The 25,669-nt window shown below is 34.7% G+C and overlaps 1 protein-coding gene and 1 non-coding gene across 8 annotated transcripts in view; both read right to left on the bottom strand.

The window, feature by feature from the left end:
• The window catches only part of LOC105197510, an 81,625-nt gene that overhangs the window by 18,154 nt on the left and 37,802 nt on the right, over window positions 1-25,669 (bottom strand). For 4 of the 7 annotated variants that reach the window (XM_026131221.2, XM_011163920.3, XM_011163924.3 and 1 more), the window contains exons 2-3: window positions 17,858-18,060; window positions 12,926-13,174 (exon numbers count right to left, since the gene is read on the bottom strand). In XM_026131221.2, coding sequence (XP_025987006.2) covers window positions 12,926-13,174; window positions 17,858-18,060 — 452 coding nt within the window. Of the gene's footprint in view, window positions 1-12,925; window positions 13,175-17,857; window positions 18,061-20,567; window positions 22,604-23,952; window positions 24,687-25,669 lie in introns of those variants that run through there. The other 3 variants (XM_011163925.3, XM_039445783.1, XM_039445784.1) reach the window with 3 other exon arrangements.
• Trnap-ugg lies at window positions 18,566-18,637 on the bottom strand. The gene has a single exon. It is a non-coding gene; the product is annotated as a tRNA-Pro (tRNA).

The raw sequence follows: 25,669 nt of genomic DNA, 5'->3' as shown, positions 1-25,669 counted from the left end.
AGAAGAAGAAGTCACAATCCGGAAGCCGAAAGTATCGGAAAACTGTTCGATATTCGTTCCAGGATGAACTCTTCGAGCGGAGAGTTTCGTCGTGGGAGGACAAAGAGGAGGACGAGGAGGAGGAGGAGGAGGAGGAGGCGAGGCCTGGAAGCGACAGTCCACCGGGATTTGTTCCTGACCAACGTCCAGAATCTCAATAAACTCGCGGCGAACCGCCAATCGATTACCAGCATTCACGTTTATCTGTGGGAACGTCTCAGGATTTATCGTCTTTCCTTTTAATTAAAAGCGAGCGAAAAAAAGAGAAACGAGTTATTTTAATTGCGGGCCGTTATTAGAAACGATTAAAAAATTAGTAAGTTTGAATGAATGAGAGGTCTCGAACTGCTTAATAATATCGACGTCTATTTTATCTTATAAAATATCAGGAAGTAGAAATAAAGGAAGATTCTCTACACCGGAGAAAAAAGTTTGTTTTCAACATCATTTTCTTGATTAAAAAAATATTTCCTAATTTTAAAAATAAATTATTTTATACTAATTAATATTTATTTAAATCAAAGAAATGATTAGATTGGATAAAATTTTTTTTTTTCAATGGATATGATATTTTATCGCATTTGTATGCATGCGCGCGCGACATAAATGTTTCACATATACTTTGCGCGATTCTTGTACAGAACAATCGATTTTTTCCTTAATGAATTTCGAGTTAACCTAGTTTAACGAGAATTTGATTAAGTATCTATCTTCTTGGCAATTTTTAAATTGTTAATGTGCTATGTATCTACAGCAGATTTAGCACATTAACAACTTTAGATTTTATCAAGAGATCGTTGAAGATAGATTGTAACGTGCGCGTATGCCTGTGGATATATAGCACCGAAATAACACCATTTTAACTACATTTACCCGACTGACATAGTTGATTAGAATAGGTCGAAGGATGCCGAAGGTGGTGTTCCGCGATTCGACCGACGGCGGTCAGCGTTTTAATTGGCTGACCGGGCATCGCCGAAAAGTTGAAGACGACCCACTTTTGGCAAAGGCCAAGACTAAATCTGCCGGCTAACCCGTCGCTATACTATGCCATATTAATCACCCTTCCCCTCCTCTCGTTATCTCTGATTCGCGCTAGGGTTGGCGTGCCCATGCAGCGCACGATATACCTGACCTTTCAGCGAAATAAAATATCCCATCAGATCCGACAATTTTGCGGTTAAGCGATGCGGCGGAACGCTCCCCTCGTGAAAGATCAATCGGCGTTTAAACGACGATCTGATAAATGGCGAAATATGCTAGATTGTCGGCATATTAATGTAGCTCCTCGGAAGGGCTAGCATGGCTAGAACAACGCTAATCGCCAATTCTATCCCGTGTGAAACAGCTACATTTGCGAGCAAATTCTGATGGAATAATTGAGAAACAACGAGAAAAGTTAAAAACGCAAATTCGAGATAAAATTATTCGTAGATCTAGCTTGTGAAAATATTTGCGAAAGGTAAAATATTGTAGAAAGTGTTTTTCTTCCAGTTCTTTTTTACAGGTAAACTCAGAATATTATTCTCTTCAAAAGTTTACTGTAAATGTTACCACCACTTGAAAACGGTTATTTTGTATCATCATTGTATTAAAAGAGCCGATAAACTTCTTTTAAGCTTCCTCATGCGCGGATTATCCGACCTTCATTTACGGATAAAATTCGCTGATGCATTATGGCTTATCGTTTAGTACAATAGCCTTATCATGCAGGTAGCATCGTGTAATCTGACACGGTATTACCTTGCTAAAGTAATATAATACAGAGATATGTGTGTGTATATATTATGTGCAGTAATTTAATTACAACAGTACCATTAATATTCTAATTAACAAAACGTCCGAGTGACATAATTAATGAAATGCAATTATTATAAGACATTTAAAATGTGTGCAATATGAAATAAAATTGTGATAAGTAAGGGAAAGTTGAACATAAAGTAATCTAGCATTATCAATTTAATAAAATTTTGTATAAGGCCGAGAACGAGCTATTCTTTGGTTTTTCGAATTACAATTTGTTTTAATCTTAACAACCAAGATACAGTTAGCGGAACATTTCGGACGTACTTGTTCTTTAGCCGCATTAAGATTAAAACAAATTGTAATTCGAAAACCCAAAGAATAGCTCGTTCTCGGCCTTATATTATTATTCATTGTTTATTAATACAAGCGTAAAAAGACTGAATAAAATTTTGTTGTAAAATTCTGTGAAATTTTTAAACTCAGTCCATTATGTCGAATACATTTATTATATTTAAACCGCAAATTAAAAAAAAATGTATTATAAAAGTCTACCAAGCTCCGAAAAAAAATTTTCTATTATTTTTTAGCTTTTAAAGCTCAGTTGTTCTCGACAGAGATTTCAATTCTCTGTAATCCAGAGGGAGCTCGAATACTCTACATTTTTAGAAAAAATATCGCCTACGCATTGCTCGAAAAACACGCATATGAAAAGAACGACGTCTAACGCAAATTATATAATTGACCAGGAAACCTACGTCCAACTATTATATTCATCCGAGACAGTTTGTCTCGCACTCCTCAGCACTTTGTCGTCATACATCTCTCTCTCTCTCTCTCTCTCTCTCTCTCTCTCTCTCTCTCTCTCTCTCTCTCTCTCTCTCTCTCTCTCTCTCTCTCTTTCTCTCTCTCGCCCACAGAAAACCTTTCAATACTTGAAGAACCAGAGAAAGTCAGACGGTAATTCGCGTAGGCGGGTGCCGCGGGTGCCGCGGGTACGCAGGTAGGTATAGGAGAAAAAATTGTATCGACGCGCAACGCTTATACACACGCGGCCCTGAGAACACGGCTGCAACATCTGTCGTCTAAATTGTAGGACACCGTCCGTCGTCCGTGCCCCGCACCTGCATATTATATGTATTTCTGAATATTGAAACAACGGAATGATATTTTTTCCATGCGCCAGACGCTTACGAAACGATTCGTGCACGCTGATATATCATCTTGAAAAACAGAGTTTCTTTGTACGTCTTTTTCTCATGTTCTCCTTTATTACTGCGCATTTCAAGTTTATATATTTCTCAACCTAGCCATTCAATTTACCGAAAATTAATGGCAATAATGACGTAAGTTCATTAAATTCGTCGTTTCTTAAGTTCGAATAAACAACCCGAAGGACTGACGTTTGAATAATTAATAATTGAATAAGGCAAATTGAAGAGACTTTACGGCGCAATAAAAACAAAAGGGTTAATAAGCCTAAGAGAAGTTAATTATCTAATAGCTTTCGGTCTTGAATTAACCTGTCCATTTGATTCAATATTAGCGATCTCCACCTGTCCATGACGGTTCTCTATAGTCTGAAATTATTTATCCGCGCATGAGATATATCGAAGTCGCATTACAGTCCCGCTAAAGCAAATTTAATTTCCATCTACGTTATATTTAAGCATCTCTGTTCTTAAGATACCGTTTCAACTTTCGTTTCATTTTCTATGCTATTTCCCTCGATTCGTGTGTATTAAGTTATAGAGTACGAGTTAACTAAGAGCTAATAGGATCACAAATCAGTCGTTTATGAGTTGTGTATCCTCGTGAGAGTCTTAAGAGCGCACTTTCCATCGGAGCTTCCTTGATAATAATAACCGTTGCGTTTATCTTCGGTGACGTTCACGGACGCCGGTAAAACACGAAATACGATTAGGCGGAGGGCGAAGCGCGGATAACAACATTATCCGACGTCGTGTATTCGTTAAGAGGAGCAGGGCAGAAGGGAGTTCAAACGGAGAAAACCCACATTCAGGAAGGACGACAAGATACGAACGACGAGGGGAAAAGAGGAGCGAGATCGAGGGCAGCAGATGTCATGGACCCTGCGCGACCCAGTTTGCCGGGTCCTGTACAAACTAGATCGCTAATACTGTTGCTAAAACCACCATCGACGACGTTCAGCGACGCTCGCCATCTCGCTGATCCCGGCTGGCTCGGCTACCCGTGTCAATGGCCTTATCACTACCGCGCCGTCTAATGCAGCCTCGCCTATATTCCGACGATAGCACTGCATCTTTTATTGCCAGCTCCAGTCACCCCATTTCTTTTTATTTTGCAAGATATATAAATTAATACGGTGCAGAGAATGCGGCAGGCGAATTAATAACTACGAAAGAAATAAATTCAGAATCTTGGCAACGAATTTCGCTCGGAAGAGAATTTCCGGATCACAAAGAGAATTGGCCTACATTCTCGCCGACGATATTATCTATGGCGAAACTACTGTTCTCGCGAAAAATTTTGCAGTTATGTTACGTTGAAAGCGACGTAAGTCTGCGCTCGAAAAAAAGTGTTTAATTTTAAAATATTAAAATGTTTTACTTGTCTCCGTTTTTTAAATACCTAAAAATGTTTCAGTTTTATACATTCTAGTGTTTTAAACTTACATATCGTGTAAAACAAAAACATTTTTAAGCGTATAAAAACGGAGACAAAAATAACAAAATTTAATATATTAAAATTAAACACTTTATTTATTTAGCGTAATTCTATGAGTTCTAACAATCTCAGAAATCTAATAAATGATCCGGGTAGAATACACTGCATATACGATGAGAACCGATGAGAATCCTTTCAACACCTTGCAGCAGGTGTATCGCACAATTGAATCCTACCGCATGAAAAGTGCATTCGAAATTGCGTCACAGAGGCGACTTGCGGATTGTCACTTTGCGGTCACTTTGTCTTCCCGCTCCACAACGTTGTCTACGATTACGCGTCGCGATTATGCAATTTGCGTTCGTGTCGTGGCGATGCACCAAGACTGGGCTTCACGCAGCCGCGGCAAATTTACATTTAGATCGAGACGCAATCGATCGCCAGGCGAAGTCGATTCGACGACAACGAACGAGCCGCGCCGGTTTTCCGCTTCGTTTGCGATGACGGTGGAGGAGAGATCGCTGTAAGCGCACGATATGTACTTGAACTCTTCCTTTCCTCCTGTGCCTTTTGGGGCAGGGCTTCACGCATCGCCGAAGACGCTCTCGCAGGAAAATTGCGTACGAACTTATCGTCGAGTCATACTCCGCTTGCGCCACGCGAAGATCGAATTGACGGAGAGTTTCCGGCAACGACGAAATGAATTTGTCGAAGCGTGAACACTTCGAGATATTCGTGTTAGTGCAGACGATAGCAAACTTGCGAACAATCTGAGAAAATATACAGAGTGCGCCAGAACTCCTTCGATCCTAATTTCACCAACAGATGTTCTAGTAACGTGAAGCCGATTCCCTGATCAAAAACATGAAGGTCTCGAGCTTGTATAAAAAAATATTAATAAAAATTGTTTATTACTCTATGATATTCGCACTAAAAAGTTTTTTTTCTAATTCAAAGGTTCCAATGATGAAAAAAATGTAGTATGTTTTCACGATATTTCTACGTTCTTAAAGATGTACAGGACATTTCTTATTAAGAAAATTATGAAAAAATTACAGATTGTTTTATATTGCATTTCAAAGTAGTAGAAAAACATTTGGCAATGATTTTCTATCTGGATAAAATGTTATTTCAATAAAAAGTAGACGTGTGCTCTGATAAAAATATAATTAAAAATGAAATAATGAAAAAAATCTGAATTCTTTTAGTTGAGTACTTTGAATATTCTCAAGATAATTTGTGTAAAGTTTCGTTGCGCTGCAAAGATCATTTAAACGTAAAATAAACAAAATTTATCTATTTATTTATTTACAAAATAACTAAACAGACAATCACAATAAAACTTTGTATAAATTATTTTGAATTTTTAAAGTACACAAAAAAATCGAGATTTTTTTCTTAACGTAGTAAAAAATAATTTAATTTTTAATAGTGTAAATAAACTATAAAAATATTAAATAAAAATATAATTTTATTCACCAAACTTTCATATGTAATTTATTTGAAGTGTTAATATTAACACAATTCCAAATTTTATTTACTTTGCAGGAGAATCATATGTCCGATACATCCAAACGTCGACAAAATAAAGATTCGTCTCTTATTATAAAATCTGCTCTTCGCAATTTAGATTCGTGTCATCGTCGAGTACTCGAGTCTACCTTTGTTCCTTCGTTTTCCTTCCCAATTTTCGATTACACATTCGGATTAGTGCTACTCGCGGACGGAAATTTTAAAAGCGCGTCGCTGGTCACGCTTTCCATGCCATCGCTCTGATTGCCTATCCCCAAGACCCTCGCCCGCATTTTTTTGCGGCCTCTTCCGCGAGACAGGCTGTATTTAGCCACGCTTCGCGGAGTCAGACGTCATTTTGTCGTCTCGTCACAAAGTGGGAGCTTCGGCGGCGGTTGTCATTACCGCACGCCGTCGAGGAGAACGAGATTTCTGCTTTCGCACGACGAGTGCTCGTCGTGCTTGAGATTACGATGGTTCTAAAAGCGGTATCTCAAGTTACTCCTCGCACAAAGTAGATCTAAGTGCTTGTTTGGAAAGTATTACCGCATAATTCACGTTTAAAAACGCCAGTCAGCATAAAATTGATAAAGAAAATAGTTCATCGTAACTATTGAAAGATCGATCGAATAATTTTTTTCTTTTTTTTTTAAATTTTAGATAGTAGTTTCAAATCATAAAAAAAAATGCTCAAATAATTATCGTTATTTTAACTTTTTATACATGGGTGGTTTAATATTTAAATGATTATAAGATCTCAGCGAATTGGAAAATAGAATATTCTTCAACACTATATGAAACTTCAATTTGAAATTTCAATTTAAATAAATAATATATTTAAAAAAAATATACAATATATCTTTTTATTTATTTAAAAACGTAATATATAAAATTTGAATAAATATAAAAATAAATAATAATAATAAATATTCTTTAAATAATAGCTGCAGTTCTGCATGATATCTCATTCAACCTCAATAAATTGTATTTGAAATGAAAAAGTAAGCAATATGCTTCCATTACTTGTTATTTTCGAATCACGCAGAGAATTTTAATTTTATTTCTACTAAACTGCAATCTAATTTTGAAAATTGCGTTTTCGCCAAAAATTTTCTTCTATTTCTGATATAAAATAGGAAACAAATTAAAAATTGAAAAGAGCTTCCAAGAATCGTTATTAAAAATATTGCTTTAAAATGTCAAATTGATCAAACAAACCATGTTTGAGTTATCGTGTCTATTTTGAAAAATGTTTTCATAAAAATGCATTCCAAGTTTGACAACTTTTTCAATGTAATTTTTTCGACTTATTTAAAAAAAATAAATATACGCATTTTAAAAAACACATTCATCTTTTTTAAACAAAAGTTTTACGTGGCGTTGAAAGATATCCTATATTTCGAGTTGCGCTAGGATCGTATAACTCTTAATCTTTTAACAAAAATATTATCATCTCGTTTTACCTTTATCGTCCATTTTCGATCAAACACGATGAAAAGCTCAGAGCCGTTTATTCTCACGAAATAAAAATAAAACTTGATAAAACATGAACTAAAATAATCACGCAACAATATTAAAATAATATTAAATGATTTTAAAGCAATACTCATAATTAATTCTCTTTCTGTGGCAAGTTAAAAATTATAAATTTTCTTGCAAAATTACATATGAAAAGATTATTTCAAAATGTACACGTTTCTGCTCCAAATACTCAAGCAAGAATATCGCGGTTATCATCGGTATGAGAAATTGCTGGAAAATGATCAGTCTCGCACAAAGGCTTTATCCAAGCGCTTACCAGAAAGAAAATGGGAGACGAGGACTCGTCCGTGATAGAATGGACTAAGCTCCTTTGGCGTACGCGATGAGATGTCTCGGTGGCGTACAGCGCGAAGCTCCGGATGTGCCGGAGAATGCGAGGCGCATGAAAAGAAACGCGATTGAATCGACCAACGCACAAAGAGAAAAAGAGTAGCAATCCACTCTTGAGCTGAAATAAAATGGACGGAATTGAAAGTGAAGCACGCGCGCGTCGCACTGCGTACGCTCCGACCCAGCAAATGCAAAGAGCTTTTTTTCTTCTCCGGGCTTTCGAGCGACGAGAAACGAAACTATCGACCCTCGGCATCGTAAAATCAATCTTCCTCTAAACTTTCCCTTACATGCGCGACGCTGTTACCGCAAGAATTTTTCTGCAAACGAGTTTTCACCCGGTGCGTCGGTGTGATTATTTCTTTCACGTAACGAAACAATTACACGCGCGTTCAAATTAAGAGGGAAAGAGAAATATTCGAGAAGGAGAGAGAAGTCTCGGAAAGTTCTTCGTGGGAAATCTAAAATTTCCAAATTGCAGCGAAATCGTAATTTTAACATTAAGGCCCGGTTTTTCATTACCTGGTTAACTTGTGGTTAGACTTAACCTGATGTTTTAACCAATGAGCTTTACCTATGGCATCATCATGGGTGAAGCACATTGGATAAAACATCAAGTTTAACCATAAGTTAACTGGATAATGAAAAACCGGGCCTAAGTGAATGGTATCTTCAAGGAAAAAAAAAAAATAAATGAAATCTCGTAAAAAAAAAAAAAAACATCGGCATTGGAAGAATTATACAACCGCACGCTGTGTAAAGCACGCGAAGGTCGACGCGCCTGTAATTTCATCAATGACAACTTTATTTCCTTAACATAATCAGTCTTCTCACCCGCGCGCGAACGCCGACGCACTTCGTGAAATCTGGGATATCACCGGCAACAGACATCGCGTGTTCCGCTGCATTCGAGTGTGCGCATTCAATTAGCAGAATTTTAGCATTCCTCTTTACGTCGACGATTTACAACTGGTTGTATGTATCTCGCGCATTTAACGACTTGCGTGTACATACACGTTGCGAAAAGAAGACGGATACCAAAATCGTGATAATTGTCACGTTTATTTCCCATCTATTTTTGGTTGTTCGTAGTTGCCATATGTCACAAAATAAAAACTCCACGCGAAACAGACCATCGGTTCATTTTGTGATAATTCCTAAGTTTCACGTATCGACGAAGCTTAAAGATTGTAAACGAGCTACAGTATGAGTCACGTTACGACGGAACATTTCGTACAAAGGGGTACGCAAAAACGACCTTCGGCTCTAATAAGATTTTATTGCGTGCTACGCCGCGAAAGAAATTGCGACTGGGCAATCAGTCGAGTTCCGAGCTTTGCGACCCGAATAAATCGTCGTGTAGAAACGAACGAGAAAAGTACCTTGAAGCTAAAGTAAGATCGCACGTATGTGTGTGTCAGGAAATTGATGGAAACGAGAATTGTAGTCTAAACAGAAATTATATTTCCTTTTATCGTTGAGAAAAAGAGAGATGTATGTTTATCCACTCTCTAAATCAGAATCAGAGTTATTTATTATCAGTCGTTATTCACTGAAAGATAGTTATATCAATCAGTGATATACATAGAAAAAGAATTTAGTATCAAATCAACAATTCATCGTTTCATGTATAAGCAAGAATATAAAATCTTCTTGGAAGAATTTATAAAGAGACATAATTTGTTTACATAAAAAGAAAAATTCTCTTCATATAAGCAAATTATGTCTCTTTAAGATTATAAATTCTTCCAAGATTTTATATTCTCGCTTATATATGAAACAATGAATTGTTGATTTGATATAAATTTTTTTTCTGTGTATGCACTGTTTCACGTGATAATACACTGATTCCAATCGCTGAGAGTATCCTCATCTTAGCCAAAATCACTGAAAGACATTAAATAATCACTAATTATCAATTATAAGTACAAGTTGCAAATCAGTAAGATTTTATCGATTCAGATTTACAGAGCATTAATGAAATATTCATTATCAAAACTTACATTTATTTTATAAAAATGAAATCTGTTTCCCACAAAAAAAAAACAGTTTTATAAACTATCTAAAAATTTAGCCAGGTTTAAAAATAATTTTTTTGGATCATCAGAATAATTATAAAGGATGCTCAAACATGAATAACGCTGCTAAAAAAAGTTTTGACATTCCAGCAACCAGCTTGAGCGTCCAACATAATTATTTTAATTCAGTCTAACAAAATTATTTACAATTTTGTATTCAGTTAAATTTTCAGATACTTTAGCAAAACCATTCTTTCCGTGTATATCATATAATATTTATAATTGTGTAACTTTTTAATAATTTAAATAAACATATTTTGTTCTCATTACTTTTTTATCATATATTATAATATAAAATAAAATTTCTTTTAAATAGAAACACGTAACACACAATTCCACTTTAAGCTTCATACAAAACATTAGATTGCATCATGTCTAGCCGATATGTACGCGAAGAGACTGGCTGCCTTGCAATTTTTATTACCATTGCTCCGCCGAGTTCCTACCCGCAACAGCAACTGTCACATACGGGCGTTGCAGCAACAATTCTCACAGAAGTTCGTGTCTCCGTCAAATTGCGACTAGCATGAGCACTAAATTTCCGGAGTTTCCTGAATTTTTGACGCCGCGCAGCTTCCAAGACTTGAAAAATTTAGTCCCTCGAATCCGCAATGTCCATCGATCGCAAGATAATCGCCAGCGCGGGATCAATATGTAATCGCACGTAAAAGTTGTTCGACAGTAATCTAAGATCCTGATATCTCACATCGAGTTTTACGCCGTCTGTCTCTCGGAGTTAAGCAACTTTCGTTACTTTCGATATCCTTATCGCCTATCGAGATTCTCCCAAGCCTAAGGTCTGAAATTACAATCGTCGATCTTTATCGTCAAAGATACGTTATCGGACAATTCGCGAAGCGATTCTTCGATCTCTTGGCGATCGAACGCGGAAACTTGTAGCATACGCGATGCGCGCGATCGACCCACGCAATAATCTGATAGAGTCGTATTAGTCTGAATTCCGACAATCCAGTTAGCTACCCTATCCCCTCTCGCCCTGCATGATCCAGCCTCGTCCTGAATTCGAAGCAATTGGCACGAACTGGCACGTTCGCGACGACAAAGTAACACAAGCCGATAGGTTTCCTAAGACAAATGCCGTATTAGCTCATAAGATGTTATTATGAGCAGCTAAATCAAGTATCGATATATGAAGTAGTTAAAGGAAAGTTACTGAACGCGTACCGATGTCCTGAAGCGTACCTATTCAATATTTTATATTTTTACTTCATATAAGCAACATTTAGTGACAAAAATAAAAAGTAAAAAAAGATATATAATAAGTAATGTAGACAAAAATTGAACAAGTTTTATTTTGTTTTGTGCATGCTGTGTTCAGCATTTTAAAAAATCAGATACATCTGATGTAAATTTTTTATTAACTTATCTACCTGATAATAACGTAATTATGCAATTCTACCTGATAATAACGTAATTATGCAATTTTATTTTGAATTGTTATATTTCCATAAAAGAAGGCTTGTTGTAGAATTATTTTACATTCATTACGTATATATATTTACGATTATTATAAAAATTAAATCAATATTCTTATAATTCTATCAAATTTCCTAATTCGTACCACCACAAATTTTACTATAAAGAAATGATACTAATACAAGATTAAAAAGTACTAACAGTAAAACTAATTTAATTGTTATAAATAAAATGTCATTTACAAAAATAAATGCAAGCTAGTTTTGTTTCGGTATACTCATCTTTTTATTATTTGTTAATTATTGAATATTTAATCGCTATTTCAATAAGTTATTAATAAAATAAATATTTGATAATAATTCCTTATATTTTTAATTCATAAATTTGATATTTTTTCGAAAACGATGCGCTTTAAGAGACCACAGGTACGCCTTAGGCGATCGGTTTTCTAAATCCTTTCGCAGTATATTACAGAAAAACTTGTAACAAATTAATTTATTGATAGTAAAAGGCTTAACATGTAATAATAGATGATTGAAACATCGAGCTACAATTTCAAATTTTGATTTGCATCCAAAACAGCACCAAATGCAAAATATAAAAAATAACTTGAGTGATACGTATTTAACGACTTTCCCCTAATATAACTGAATCGACACTAGAAGATTTATAGAGATTTCATTAAATTATACGATAAAGTGAAATAATTGTCAGAGACAGAGTAAAAACGAAATTGAATAAGGCGAACGGCAGTCAATTATTCCCCAACAACGCACATTCTAATATAGATTATTGTAGATGTACTCTGATGATGCATATTTTTTGCAAAGAATGGATCGTACCACTTAAATGTAATTTTGACTGAACATCTACAAAAAGCGTAATGATATCGCGTGACAGAATAATGACTGGCGATGTTGGAAAGCATCGAGATCTTTTCTCGGGAAGTATTTTAGCGGCTAGCGCTGTTCAAAAGGGTATCATCGAAATTACCGGCGCGTTTACCGTCGCGCGGACAAAGGGATAATTGCACACGACGAACAATCACGAGATATCGCAAGGGAAAACATGAAACAAGTTTCGGTTTGTTCACGCAACTTTACACAGAATAGTTTACTTAGTCCTCAGAAGCGTGTCGATGTATTTGCGATAACAATAAAGACAACAAAGAAGAAAATTAAATCTTTTAAAGAGTTTCATTGTAAAATTCTTCAAAGGATTGAATTCTAAAGTAAATGTCGATACAGAAACTCTATTACGTCGTATTAAAGAAAACAATAGGTGTTTTAATAAGCGCAGTAGAAGAATGTACAATACGCAGATAATTAAAAATTAAATTAAAAGTACAGTTTTATATAAAAATCAATTTTAAAATCAATTTTACGTAAATAATTCAAGGCGATTATTTAAGTAGAATAAAAAATAACGTGAAATAATTTGGAGTCGATTTTTTTAAGCAATTTGAATTATTCGATTAAAGATGAATAAATGAAAAAAATTACGATATGCAGTCGCATATATTTTATCTTGATTTTAGAGACCATTATTTACGCAAAATTTCTTTCAACGTACGAACAACATTGAAATCGACTCACCGAGCATCTTGATACCTTGGACCGGACTCAGAGGGTAGAAATCCCCGTGAAGTGGGCAATGAAAACCCACCCTGCGCTCTCTCCGCCTCGCCCGTCTCGTGAGCATGCAGAGTAGTATGCCGAGCGCGAGCATAAGGGCGCCCACAACTATGCAGATCGGCCCCAAGATACGGGAATTGCCAGTAAAGGCGATTCGTGCGGCGTACGAGTTCTTGTCCTCGTCCTCGCCAGGGCCACGATAAGAAGCAGCTGTAACGGAGAAACGAGCAAATCGAAAATTAATCGTGGAAGTTGATTAAATAACGATTGCTAAGTTAAATCACAACTGTCTTCTTCATTTGTTCATGTATTTTTCATTCTACGAGACGAAAGTCGTATTTTATAAATAAATAATATAAATTCTCACGTGTAGATTAAGTCTGTTAGTTTTGTATTATGTATTAAATCAATCATAAATATTATAAATATATATAATACAATAATAAAATAATAAACATTATTTTATCAATACATAAATAATTTTGTTTTTTTAATGTTGAGTGAATTGCTAAGAGGCGATAACACTTTACAGAACTGCAGAGTTTACTATGAGAGCGATTAAACGACCTAAATTGTTTAAATACGATCTTGTTGTCGACTTTCGTGAAAGCGCTGAATTTGGATCAGAATTTTATGTTCTCTTCGCGTGTTACTTGCACAATACCGCAAAGTAGCTTCGCACTTTGCGGAGCTCCGTAATCGCGTTGGTTCGAGAAGATTCGAATTGGTCCAAGTTACCGGCATTGACTACGACGCGAATGGGAAAACTTTTCTAGCTTTTAGCTCTAGGTATCTTATGTACTTAAAAGTGGATGCGGGGGGGGGAGGGGGAGGAGGAGCTCTGTGTGTATGTGTTACAATAACGATCGTCTTATCCACGCCAATTACGAAACGAAAATGTCACGGCATATTTGCAGAGAAAATGTGTGTCTGCAAAGTAGCGGAAATCATGGACATAAATATGTTCGCCGCGGAGAGCTCGCCTTCGAGAATATTTTAATCGATAACGCTGGTGAAACGCTTCATAGGCGGTCAGCATGCGCAGATCCGACGATCTTCTCTTCGCGTTTGTCTTATTTCGCAAATATAAGATAAGCAACCTACTAAGATGCAGTAACGACTAAAATTAACAAACAAATAAGACAGTACAAATACGTATTTATAAACGAGTAGATATAATCTACTTTATTTATGCCTATATTTAGAATATAGAAATTTTTATATAGCTTTGACTCTAAATTATTACATATACTACTTAATGCAAAATTTAATTTTCCCCATCAATGAGATATTTAATTTCAATTTTTCATAATAACAAATAATAATTTTTTATATTTTAAATATAGCAATATTGATAAAATTTAAAATAAACATTTCAATATTAAATGTAATAAACACGTTATAAATATTATTCCTGGAATATAAAATTAATACTGTTTTCTTTTTTCAGTATTTAGTTCACTTTTTCATTGCTTGCTTTAAAAAAACAAAGCTTTTTATTCTGAAATAAAGTTTGTAGTAACATACGATCATACATTTTAAAATATATAAATAAAAGTGATGATAAAATATTTAAAAACCATAGAAAAAATAAAAACTTATGAATCTCAAAAATAAATTGTAAACTTGTAAATAAAAAAAAAAAATAGAAAGTAAACTGATATGGCACATTTACAAAATATAGTGTTTTATATTCAAAATGCAATAATATGTATCTGCTAGTCCCGTTCAGTACAATAAAAAAAATATAAAAAAATCCTCGTTCCACTTGACTCTATCAAAAAGAACTTGACTCGGCATGATAAACGTAACAAAGACATTAACGCGGCACGAGCAACCGGTAAAGACGGAGCGATATCTCGAGTGTTCACGAGGAAGAGAGAAATGTAGAAACAACGAAAGGGAAATGGGCTATTGGACCGGTCTTGGCGCGGCGACGGTAGGAAAAAAGGAAGACAAGAAGGGAGGACAGACCGGTTCTGATAAATCGGTTGGTAACAACTCTCGGCACCTCGTATGTGAAGAAACGTGGCCGAGAAGTGACGGCGAGAGATGTGACGGGCCAGCTGTTGCTTGGCGAACAGTCTGGGCCCTCTTCCACTTTTCTTTTTCTTTTTCTTCCTCTTGTTCCTCGCGATACGAAAGCTGTATCTATCTTCGGGGTCACCGCCCCGACGAGCGAACTATAGCGCCTCGTAAATTAATTCAACGAGGAAGAACGGGTAACTAGTCTCGCACCTTCAGAGAGTCTCGAAAGTCTTTCGCGCGATAATATATTAACATTGATTAACATTAAAAATTCACTTTTCAAAGTCCGCTATATCTGTGATCAATTATCAACCTCGCGCGTGTCTTTGAATAATATTATCGGATGATTTTTTTTTAATATTTTTTATCAACATAATACTGTACGATATAACGTTGTATTAATATATTATAATAGTTTGTATATTTGTACAAAAGATTTCCAAGACTTTTTCACCGAAAAAACTATTGTTAATGTTAACATTAATATTCAGCATAATAAGATCACTGCAAGTTCAGTTGTGACTCACAAATTTATGACTTAAATGCATTACATGCTGCTCGCCGAATTTCCGATATTTGCGCCTTGCTTGCACGACTCTACTGCTTCAGTTTATTAAATATGGTTTCCTTCTCTATGTAATTAATCCGCTTATAAAACGTCAGCAGGCTTCAGCCCGATTAGTATGTAACTACGAATGCTGACTTGAGAGATATTTCTTTGTTACATCCACTGTCGATAACATGTTCACAGTCACGCAAGGTACTGTTCAAAATATATCTCTCTTTCATACAATTTCAGCTTTATATTATTCGTTCGTTATTATCGTTATAGAAATAAATAAAAGATCTTCAGAGTTCTAAAATTGAAACAATTTTTCGATTGGAAATTTGATTAAAATTATCCAATTTCGGAAATATTTTCATGATCAAAATAAAATTAGTGCAAAAATTTTTTTCACATAATCATAGATATAATTTACTCTATTAAAAGAATTAAAGATAAAATTTCTGCATATAACAACGACATTAATAGAAAAAAAAACACTATGAAACGAATAATAAGTACGGTCGTTAATGTTAAAAAAAAAATACAATCTAGAAGACACACTTTCTCGCTAAGCGATAATGAATGATTATGATATCTCATAACGAAATAAATATTGATTCTCCTTTCTATGTGACCTACATGCGATTACAGAGTCCATGCTTTCTCCGAAATGGAAAGCTTGAGATTATTCTCATCCGCTAAATCACGCCATGACACGGACTTCGTCTCTCTTTACGTATAAACGGTCAAGGAAATAATAAGATAAATCAGTAGTAAAAGTACTAAAAAAAAATGATAGATCGCCTATGCGTAGCGCCGAGCCGACTGACATTTCGAAAAATTATGTATTATAGAAGTCATAAAATATAACAGAATAAAACGCAAAACGAGATATTTCTTCGTCCGTGACGTTCATATAGCTGAAGCAACATCAGTTCTCAGCCAGAATTGCGCCGCCGCGAATTTTGCAGGTCGATCATGAGACGCAAATGCGAATGCAAATGCGTTACAAGATAACAAAAGACAAAAAAAAATTAAAGGACTCGGTGAATATTCAAGAGTTTCGCTCGTCCGATCTAATTATTGTGTGACACACTGTGTGTTTTTGCAATATCACAATTTATACAAACGTACCTCTAATTATAATCGGAAAATTATGCGACGTAGTTAAAACCCTCTTACAATGGAAAATTCATAAAAATATTTGAGAGAAAAATAAATCGTACTTATCACTTGTGTTTGCCATTTGTAACATTTCCTGACACATTTGTAACATTTATGCTCCGTGTGTCCGTTTAATGTCAAATTTTATTTAGCTAGTTCTTTTATATCCGTTTGAGGTCAAATTTTATTTATTTCATAAAATAAATGTATTTTTAAATAAAATAAAAATATTTTCACGTCAAATGCTTTATTTTAGAAAAATCATGTAACGCGAGATTTTCAAAGACGAACAACGTGCTTTGTAAAGAAGAGTGACGATATTGACAACCGTTTGGAAACAGAATACATTTTTTAAAAAACACTGTTCGTGCATGTGATGCACGAATCAATCATAGTGATGGCAAAATAAAAAAGTATAAAAGAAAAATGCTAGGCTATACAAGCTATACACAGTTTTAGAAAATAAACATAGTTCAATAAAATATTCTACAGTTATTAAAGCTAAAATTTTAATGATGTAATAACTATAAAATAGTTTGTATCATACCACAGTAATATTTTTGCAACTATTTATTTATAATAAAAAAATAGCACTTCAACTATAAATTACATAATTATGTGAACTTCATACGACCAAGTTATAACAATTACATTCTCTTACAGTTCACGCACGGCCGACTAAGTACATGGTGGGAATAATTATGATAGCAATAAAGTAATAGTGTAGAACCCTAAGTGCCAAGAGTGAGAACAAAGGAATCCAAGTTTTAATCTTAATCGATTCAATTTATTCCTCAGCTACATATATGTTACTATTTTTCTATTGTTTATCCAACAATTTACTACAAATGTACTATATTTTTTTAATTCGTATAATTTATTATTGTTTTTATTACAACTTTACGATACTTGATAATTGAAGTGCTATTTATTCATAAATTTATGTTTATCTATATTCAGATTGCTGGATTTTTTTTCTCTAAGTGTGACGGCACATTTTGTAGTATCAAAGATATTGGATCTGTACTTGATACTTGATAAGTCCTTTTACTTGCACTTTTTAGGTTTGTATATTTGTAACATAACACATATTACTTTGACTGAAGAAGACAGACGTAATTTTAAATACACAAAATAGATATGTATATACAAACCAGTGAGTACGGCGCCGACGAGCATGAAGAGAGTGCCAAATGCGGGTAGGGCGATCTGGCAATTCGCCGCTATTACCACGCCGGCCACCATCAGGCCGCCTTCGATCTTCTCCACCCTTAACCGCGATATGGGGGTCGGGCATTTCAATTTCGCGCCCAGGCCACCACCCAGCATTCCCTCTTCGGCTGCCATGCTGCCGGTCCTGTAACAACAAACGAGACCATTTATGACAGTTGTAATAAAGGCGTTCCGGTAAAAATTGCGCGGATGATTGATTACCTACTAAATGGGATAGGACAGATCGTAAAATTTTAAACAGGGTTTCAATATATAATTAGATAGCTAAATAATTAAAGAGCTAATAACAATAATATTAGTAACATAATTTTATTACGAGAAATAATTTACAAGATCGAATTTGTAATCGTGACATTTTGATAATAATACCTTGCAAATCGAGCAAAAGGACGAAAGATAAAAACTAATGAGTTAGATTTTTAACTAAAATTTAAACATGAGATCTATCGCATTCAAAGTATGAACGTCATTTAAATCATTAAGCCTCTCAATTGACCAAACGTCAATCGTACGATCATGCTAAATAAAGAAAATTGATTTTCCTCTAAAAATTCATGTTCAGTTTTTCCTAGGATTATGTTCTTGTAATATACTTTACAAAGATCTAACTAAAAAATATAAAAAAAAATGGGCTCAGCCGGGATTTGAACCCGGGACCTCTCGCACCCAAAGCGAGAATCATACCCCTAGACCACTGAGCCGCTTGTATGTGCTTCTTCATAACAAAACTCTTATGCAAATACTGTAATTAATAATTTCTGTTAATAAAATATATTTATAATAAGTACAGTTCCATTTATTAAAATTTAGACAAGAGCATATTTGCAATTATGTTTCATTTAATAATTATTAATTAATGAAATTGATAATTTTATAATTTAATACATAACAAATACTTAAGACATTTAACGTTAAATTTGTTTATATATAAATAATATATAAATAAAATATACATATAATATATAAATAATTTATTAATTTTATATTATATTTTAAATTCTATGTAAAGTTATATATACACACATACATATACATGTACGTATATATACACATCTATAATTTTACATGAAAAGTAGATCTCATATTTCGCGGTCTCTGAGCATCTCATGCATCATTCTCCTCTTGACGATCAAGCTTAGACATCTTATTTATACTTCGAATCTCTATAAGGAAGAATAGCTTCCTCATAGACACGTCCGACCTTTTCAACTATGATGAACGATTAGAGCGTAAAATTGCACGAAGGTTCGTTCACAGCAAATTGTAGCGTTTACACGACGAAATAATTGAATCAATCAGCCACCATCACGTGCAGCTACTAATTCGACATGGAAACCGAGACTCAATAGCGTATTTCCACAGAGGCGGAGTAATTAACGGGAATACCCTTTGCGGATTGGTGATCTGACAAATAGCGCAGGTTCCACTCGACCGATGAAATGACTATTCTATATGTTTCTAGTAAACCGCAAGTACCACGACTGTTATATTAACTATTGGTAGACAATCTGGATCTTTTTTTACACAAGCGCAATCTCATTGCTAAGTCTAATTTTTATTAAATAAAGGTTTTAACATTTGAGTTAAATAGCCGTTTCATAATGTAGCAGAGATGTTGAAAAGTACCTCTGGACTTTCCTCGATTTTTTGAAAACCTATAGATCAATAAAATAATTAAACCAGGCAAAAAATCTTGATTGCCTGCGAGGAGTTAATAATTTATTATCTTAATCTATTAAGCTGCCTTTTTCGCATTGCATAATGTATCATCAGTTAACAGCAAATTTGCAAAACAAATGCTCCGAAACGAGGAACAATTTTGTTTTTTATTTAAATCTAATATGCCAGAGAAATTGCAGCGGAAATATAACCGGCTGAGTTCGCGAGAGATTAATTAAAGGCACGTGGGATGAACGAAGGAAATTAGTTTCAAATATTACGATGACACACGTGTGGCATTTACATTTTGTCCGGCCGTGGTGTAACATTGTCTTCATTACGTAACGTCGACGGACGTATTCGGTCAGTATATACGTGAAAGCGTGTGTGGTTATCTCATGGTCCTAATAGTATTTTCGATGAATAAATTTAAATAATAAACGCGGACTACACATCGGCGATAGCTGGTCACTCTCACCGAGAGAATCGTCTTTAATAATAATAGCACCTCGCAAGTTGTGCCAATCGCTTGCAGTCGACAGTACGCATAACGTATAATTTTTTTTTTTTTTTTATAAACTGCTGCGACAACAAACGAGAGCGTTGTGATGCAATGTGTTTGATACATAACGTAATTTTCCATTCTCATAGGTATTTCTTCGCACGTGCACTTTCTATTTACGCTCGTTTATGGGTACCCCTTTAAAAATGTCTATATTCAATTAGCAAGCGAGAGTTCTCTCCAAAGATAATATTTATCTCTTTCTGTCCTTTTGATCGAAAGCTTCATTCCAAGATTTTGAAACAGATTTTAATTTATCTTTGTGCAAGTTTACTTCTTCTCGAAATAGTCTTTCTTTCATTTTAATTTCTACAATTTTAGAGTATGAGAATGAAATCATAGAGTAATTAGCGTTAATTCCAAGGTGGAGTTAACGCCAATTAGTTCGAATCATTTCGTTTTCAACTTACAAAGATTCCGCTGCGAATGAATCGGACGATAAACTCAATGACGCACAACTGAATTTTTCTTTAAAAAAAAAAAAAAAAACTGACCAAAATCAACGGCAAAACAGGCTCGTTAATCGCTGCGCATTGGCATCAAATCTGCGATAAATTGTATAATACCAAACAAATCGAATTCATGTTCGCACAACGTACGCCTCGACTGCTAGAAAATTACTGGCCACTCCGACGTTTTTGCCGGAGTTCTTTTCCAGCAACCTCGATGCGATAACAGATGATGAAATGGCAAATGATCGTTTCTTTTCTTCGTGTATAAAAATATGCAAACGACGCATATTTTTATATACATGTACATGCATGTTACATGTATATCAAATAAACACTGACTGCCTACAGCCCGTTGCATTCCTAAATTTAAAACACGCAATAACAGCGTAACATGCATAACAACGTAAGTAACTTATTTATACACTGTTTCGTGCTATTATTTGTCGTGATAGCAAAAGGTCGAGGAAACTGATTTCATTTTTGATACTTCGACATAGAATCAACTAAAATCGTAATTTAAAAAAAAATTCAATTTTCAATAGATTTTACATGTTCTAAAAGCAATTTGAGATCAAAAATATTAATAAGAACTGTTAACGAGGCGTAATAATTTTTTCAAAAAGTAAGCGTTCGGTGAATTTCGATTACATCCACTTTCTAAGTAATATCGCGGCTTACGTTGATAACATTCCTCCTCTTCGGTCGATCAAAGTTTACAAGAACTAGGCGAGCACCACGTTATCATGTAAAATTCAAGTTTCATCTTCCGTCGGAGTTTTTTGGATCTCTCGATCACAATCATAACATATATATTGCATGGGTAATACTTGCACTTTTTACCGCACAATCGCTGAAGAATAAAAATATCAAAATATTTTATTTTTTATTCTGAACTGCGCGACATCCTTTTGCTATCAGGAGACTACTATGATCATTATATAAATTTGATTTTATTCATTTATTAAGTGCTTTACGTAATCTTTGAAAAAGATTAATTCAGCGGAAAATTATTTAAGCTATAATTAGCTCTAATTGAATCACGAAAGTAATAAATATCTAACCGCAAATTCTAATATTTATTACAAGAGACTTGAAAAATCATTTTGCTATTTGCATGCCTTCCTAGTGCATAATAGAAAATGTATTAAACGTTTAATCTTATTTTAGCCACGTGATTGTTAAATAATTCATAACTTCAATATTTTATTCAAACCACAATTCCTAATATTTTATACAAGCTAAAAAACTTGCACGGAAGTTATCTAAAGTCACAAGTCATTTAAATAAAAATGGACTAGTAAGAGTATCAATTGTGATTCTAATTCACGCAATTCACGTATTTGTTATAGAGGCTCCATCTTGCACACAATGCACGTATATGATCACCACAATGGTTTAGCGGAATGGCATAGAGGACGTGTAGCGATCAACATGACCTTATTCCAAAGATGTCGGCAAGATAACCCGTGTAGCCGAGCGAATCTTGACTCGCTTCGCTCTCTGCCCCATTTATCCGGATGTTTCAGGTCATCGAGATCGGAGGGGAATAGCAACGGAGGAAGGGATAACAATTGAAGCAACAAGAATGAGTGCCACTTATTTGCGCTCGACTGATTATAAATAGGTGTCTGCCGTGCTCCGCAGCTTCTTGCTACGTTCAAAATTGCAAAATCGATGTTTGGAGAGTCGTAGATTAGCCATTTTACGAACGTGGGAACGTTAATATCATTACTATCGTATCCTGTACACGTGCGATAAAGACTATCCTGATTTTACCAAGATTATTAATAACAATAGATAATATTAAATCTCAAATATATATGATACATAAATATACATAAATATATATAAATTTTCGCATTTTGCATTTTATTCGATAGCGTGGAAACAAATAAGATAATGGAATAATAAATAAACGCTAACGCCAAAGCTAAAAACACATTTTATTCATTATTTACAGGGTTGTGGTTAATATATTTTTTTAACTAAATTAAATTAAAAAGTTGACTTATAAAATTAATTTAGTTACGTTAAAAGTTGCGTGAACAAAAATTTAACTAGCTAAAAATTTAAAATTAAATTAAAAGTTAATTTTGAAAAAAATTACTGATATTAAATTAGTAATAAAATTCGTAAGTTTTTACAATTAAGTTACTCAAAACAATTTGGATCCAAAAATTTAATATTTTATTTATAAATTAAGTTTATATGACATAAGAAATATTATTGTTTTATGTGGAAAAGTATTTTTTATTTATAATTATATTTCTTTTGCATAGATAAGTTTTTCATTTAAAAAAAAATAATTTAAGTTTGTGTTTCAAAAATAACTGAAAGTTAAAAATTACATCATTTAAAATTATTTAACAACGAAAGATCCCAAAATAAAAAATTTCAAAAATTATGAAACTTTGTTAGCACATAGAATATAATCCTGACATGTAATAAACAATTTTTTTTACTGCCCGAATTTACCTTGAAGAAGTAAAATCAACCTTTGAAGATCTCATTTTTTTTTAATTATTCACCAACAAAAAAAAAGATCAAAATTATAGAGAAAAAATTAATTTGCTTTGATAAGATTCATCGATTAACAAACTTATCGATTGTTTAAAAAATTATTTTAAGCATTGATGCTTTTGTTACATATTTTTATATATTTTTTAAACAATTGATAAGTCTCCTCATTAATAAATCTTTATTAAAAGAAATAAATTTTCTTTTCTAAAATTCGTTTCTATCTCGTTTTGTCAATGAATAATAAAATACAAACGAAAAATGGGCTAAACAGAATAGATTTTACCTCTTCAGGGTAAATTTGAGCAGCAAAAAAAAAACTCGTTTATTACATGTCAGAATATCCTCTACGTGCTACCAAAGTTTCATAACTTTTTTGAATTTTTCAGTTCGAGATTTTTCCTTCTAAGTTAAATTAAAAATTATTAATTAACGTTTCTTAACTTTAACGTTTATTAACTTTCCACTTTTTACCTAGCTAGTCACGGAATGTTCTAGAAATGTCTAGAACGTTGTCAATCCGGATCAAAAATATTTCTCAATCACTTGCGACGAACGAATGTCTCGAAACGATCGTTCCAAGCTCGACACAATACCTCGGATACGCACGAATTAACCTCTAATCGGAAAAATAGCACATATGAGAGAGAAAGGCGAGAGGAGAAGGGGAGGGGGAGATCATAGCACGACCGAGCCTACATTACTCAACGACACCCTATTAGGTTAGATTGCTTATGCAAATCATCAGATTTCACGAAATCAAATAATCACGAGCGAAACGGACGGGCAATTAACTGTACAAAAATAATAAGAGAGGATTGTTCACCTGAAGGTCCATCGCCATCATGTCGGTCGCTGCCCCAATATTCATTGGCATTCACTCGCGCGAATCGAGCGTACGGATCCGAGTAATTATCTTCATTTCGCGCGATTGATCGGTGCGACGCAATGAACGCTCGAACAGCAACCTACACGGCATTCCCGACGGCACAATCGCGTACGCACGGTACATTTCGAACGAGCAAACGATGCGACACGCATTCCCGGCGTCTCTATTGCGTCGCACGGCGTCGTAGAATCTGAAGTAAGCTGAAGTCTCACGCGGAGCAACTTCACGTCGCGCCGGATCACTCGCCGAACCTCGAGAAACTTTCGGAACGATTCCGATCGAAAATTCTAGTACGCCTTCAATCATACACGAATACGCGACGGATGAATGCCTCGAGACGATCGCGAGAGACTCGGCACGATACCTCGGAGTCCTCGGACACACGCGACATCCGTTCTGATCGGAAAGATCGTGCGTACGAGACGGAACGACGAGGGGGAGAAAAGTCGCCGGGCGGCCGAGTCGCCTACTGCGTCACAAGCTCGTCCTCGAATCGCGGCGTAGCGAAGTGAATCGTGAACCGAAAGCGCGATCACCCGGCGAAGGATTTGATCTCTAACTGACTTGCCTCGCACGTAAACGTGAATAACAAACGCGGTGTGCGATGCCGCGGCCGGTGCGTCGCGCCCGTAGGTCATAGCCAAGCGGTTGAATACACGAAGTCACGCAACTACACGCAACGGCCGAGTGGCGATGGAGTGGGGAGGGGATGCGCGCGCACACAGGCAGCGCTCGCGTACATACGTGCCGCTACGCACTTACACATACGTGCGTGCTCCGTGCTCGCGTATGTTTTGTTTTTGATCGCGACACCGCTTACGATTGATGCTCCTACACGGGCCGCGTAATGTTTGTTGAAAATTTAGAGAGCTTGATTTCAATCGCGTCTTACGTATCTAGACTCATCTCTGCCGCGGCGCCGGCAGCCGGCACGACATAATGATACTTCTTGGATATTGTGTTTATAAGTTCACTTCGATTCCGCGAATCGTCGCCTCACTTCAGTCAATTGCTACGGCACTGCAGAATTATTGCTTCGATACGATTTTATATAGGTAAATTAAAATATTTTTACATTTTTTTATAGACTATATATATATCTTTAAATATTTAAATAAATATTAATCTTAATTTACTGGTTTTAATTTATGAAAAATTGCGACTTTTTAAAATTTAGTCTGAAGTTTTGCGATGTACTGTTTCAACTTCGAAAATATAATATAGTCCACAAAATGTATTTATCATCAATCAGAATTGAGATACTTATCACTTTTTATTTTTATTTTTATAATACGCGATTTTTATATAAATTACTTCGATCAATTGCTACAGTACGGCACATTTACTGCTTCGATACGATTTTATATAGGTAAATTAAAATATTTGTATCTTTTCTATAGACTTTACACACTTCTTTAAATATATAAATAAATATTAATCTTAAAATACTGGTTTTAATTCAAGAAAAATTCTGATATTTTTTTAATTTAATCTAAAAATATTTCGATGATGTATTGTTTCAACTTCGAAAATATAATCAATAAAATGTGTTTATCATCAATCAGAATTGTGATACTTATTACTTTTTATTTTTATAATAAGCGATTTTTATATAAATTACTTCGGTCAATTGCTACAGTACGGCACATTTACT

The sequence above is a fragment of the Solenopsis invicta genome, chromosome 2 (genome assembly GCF_016802725.1).
Source record: "Solenopsis invicta isolate M01_SB chromosome 2, UNIL_Sinv_3.0, whole genome shotgun sequence".
Classification (NCBI taxonomy): Eukaryota; Metazoa; Arthropoda; class Insecta; order Hymenoptera; family Formicidae; genus Solenopsis; species Solenopsis invicta.
This window is presented reverse-complemented; position numbering and strand designations above follow the sequence as displayed.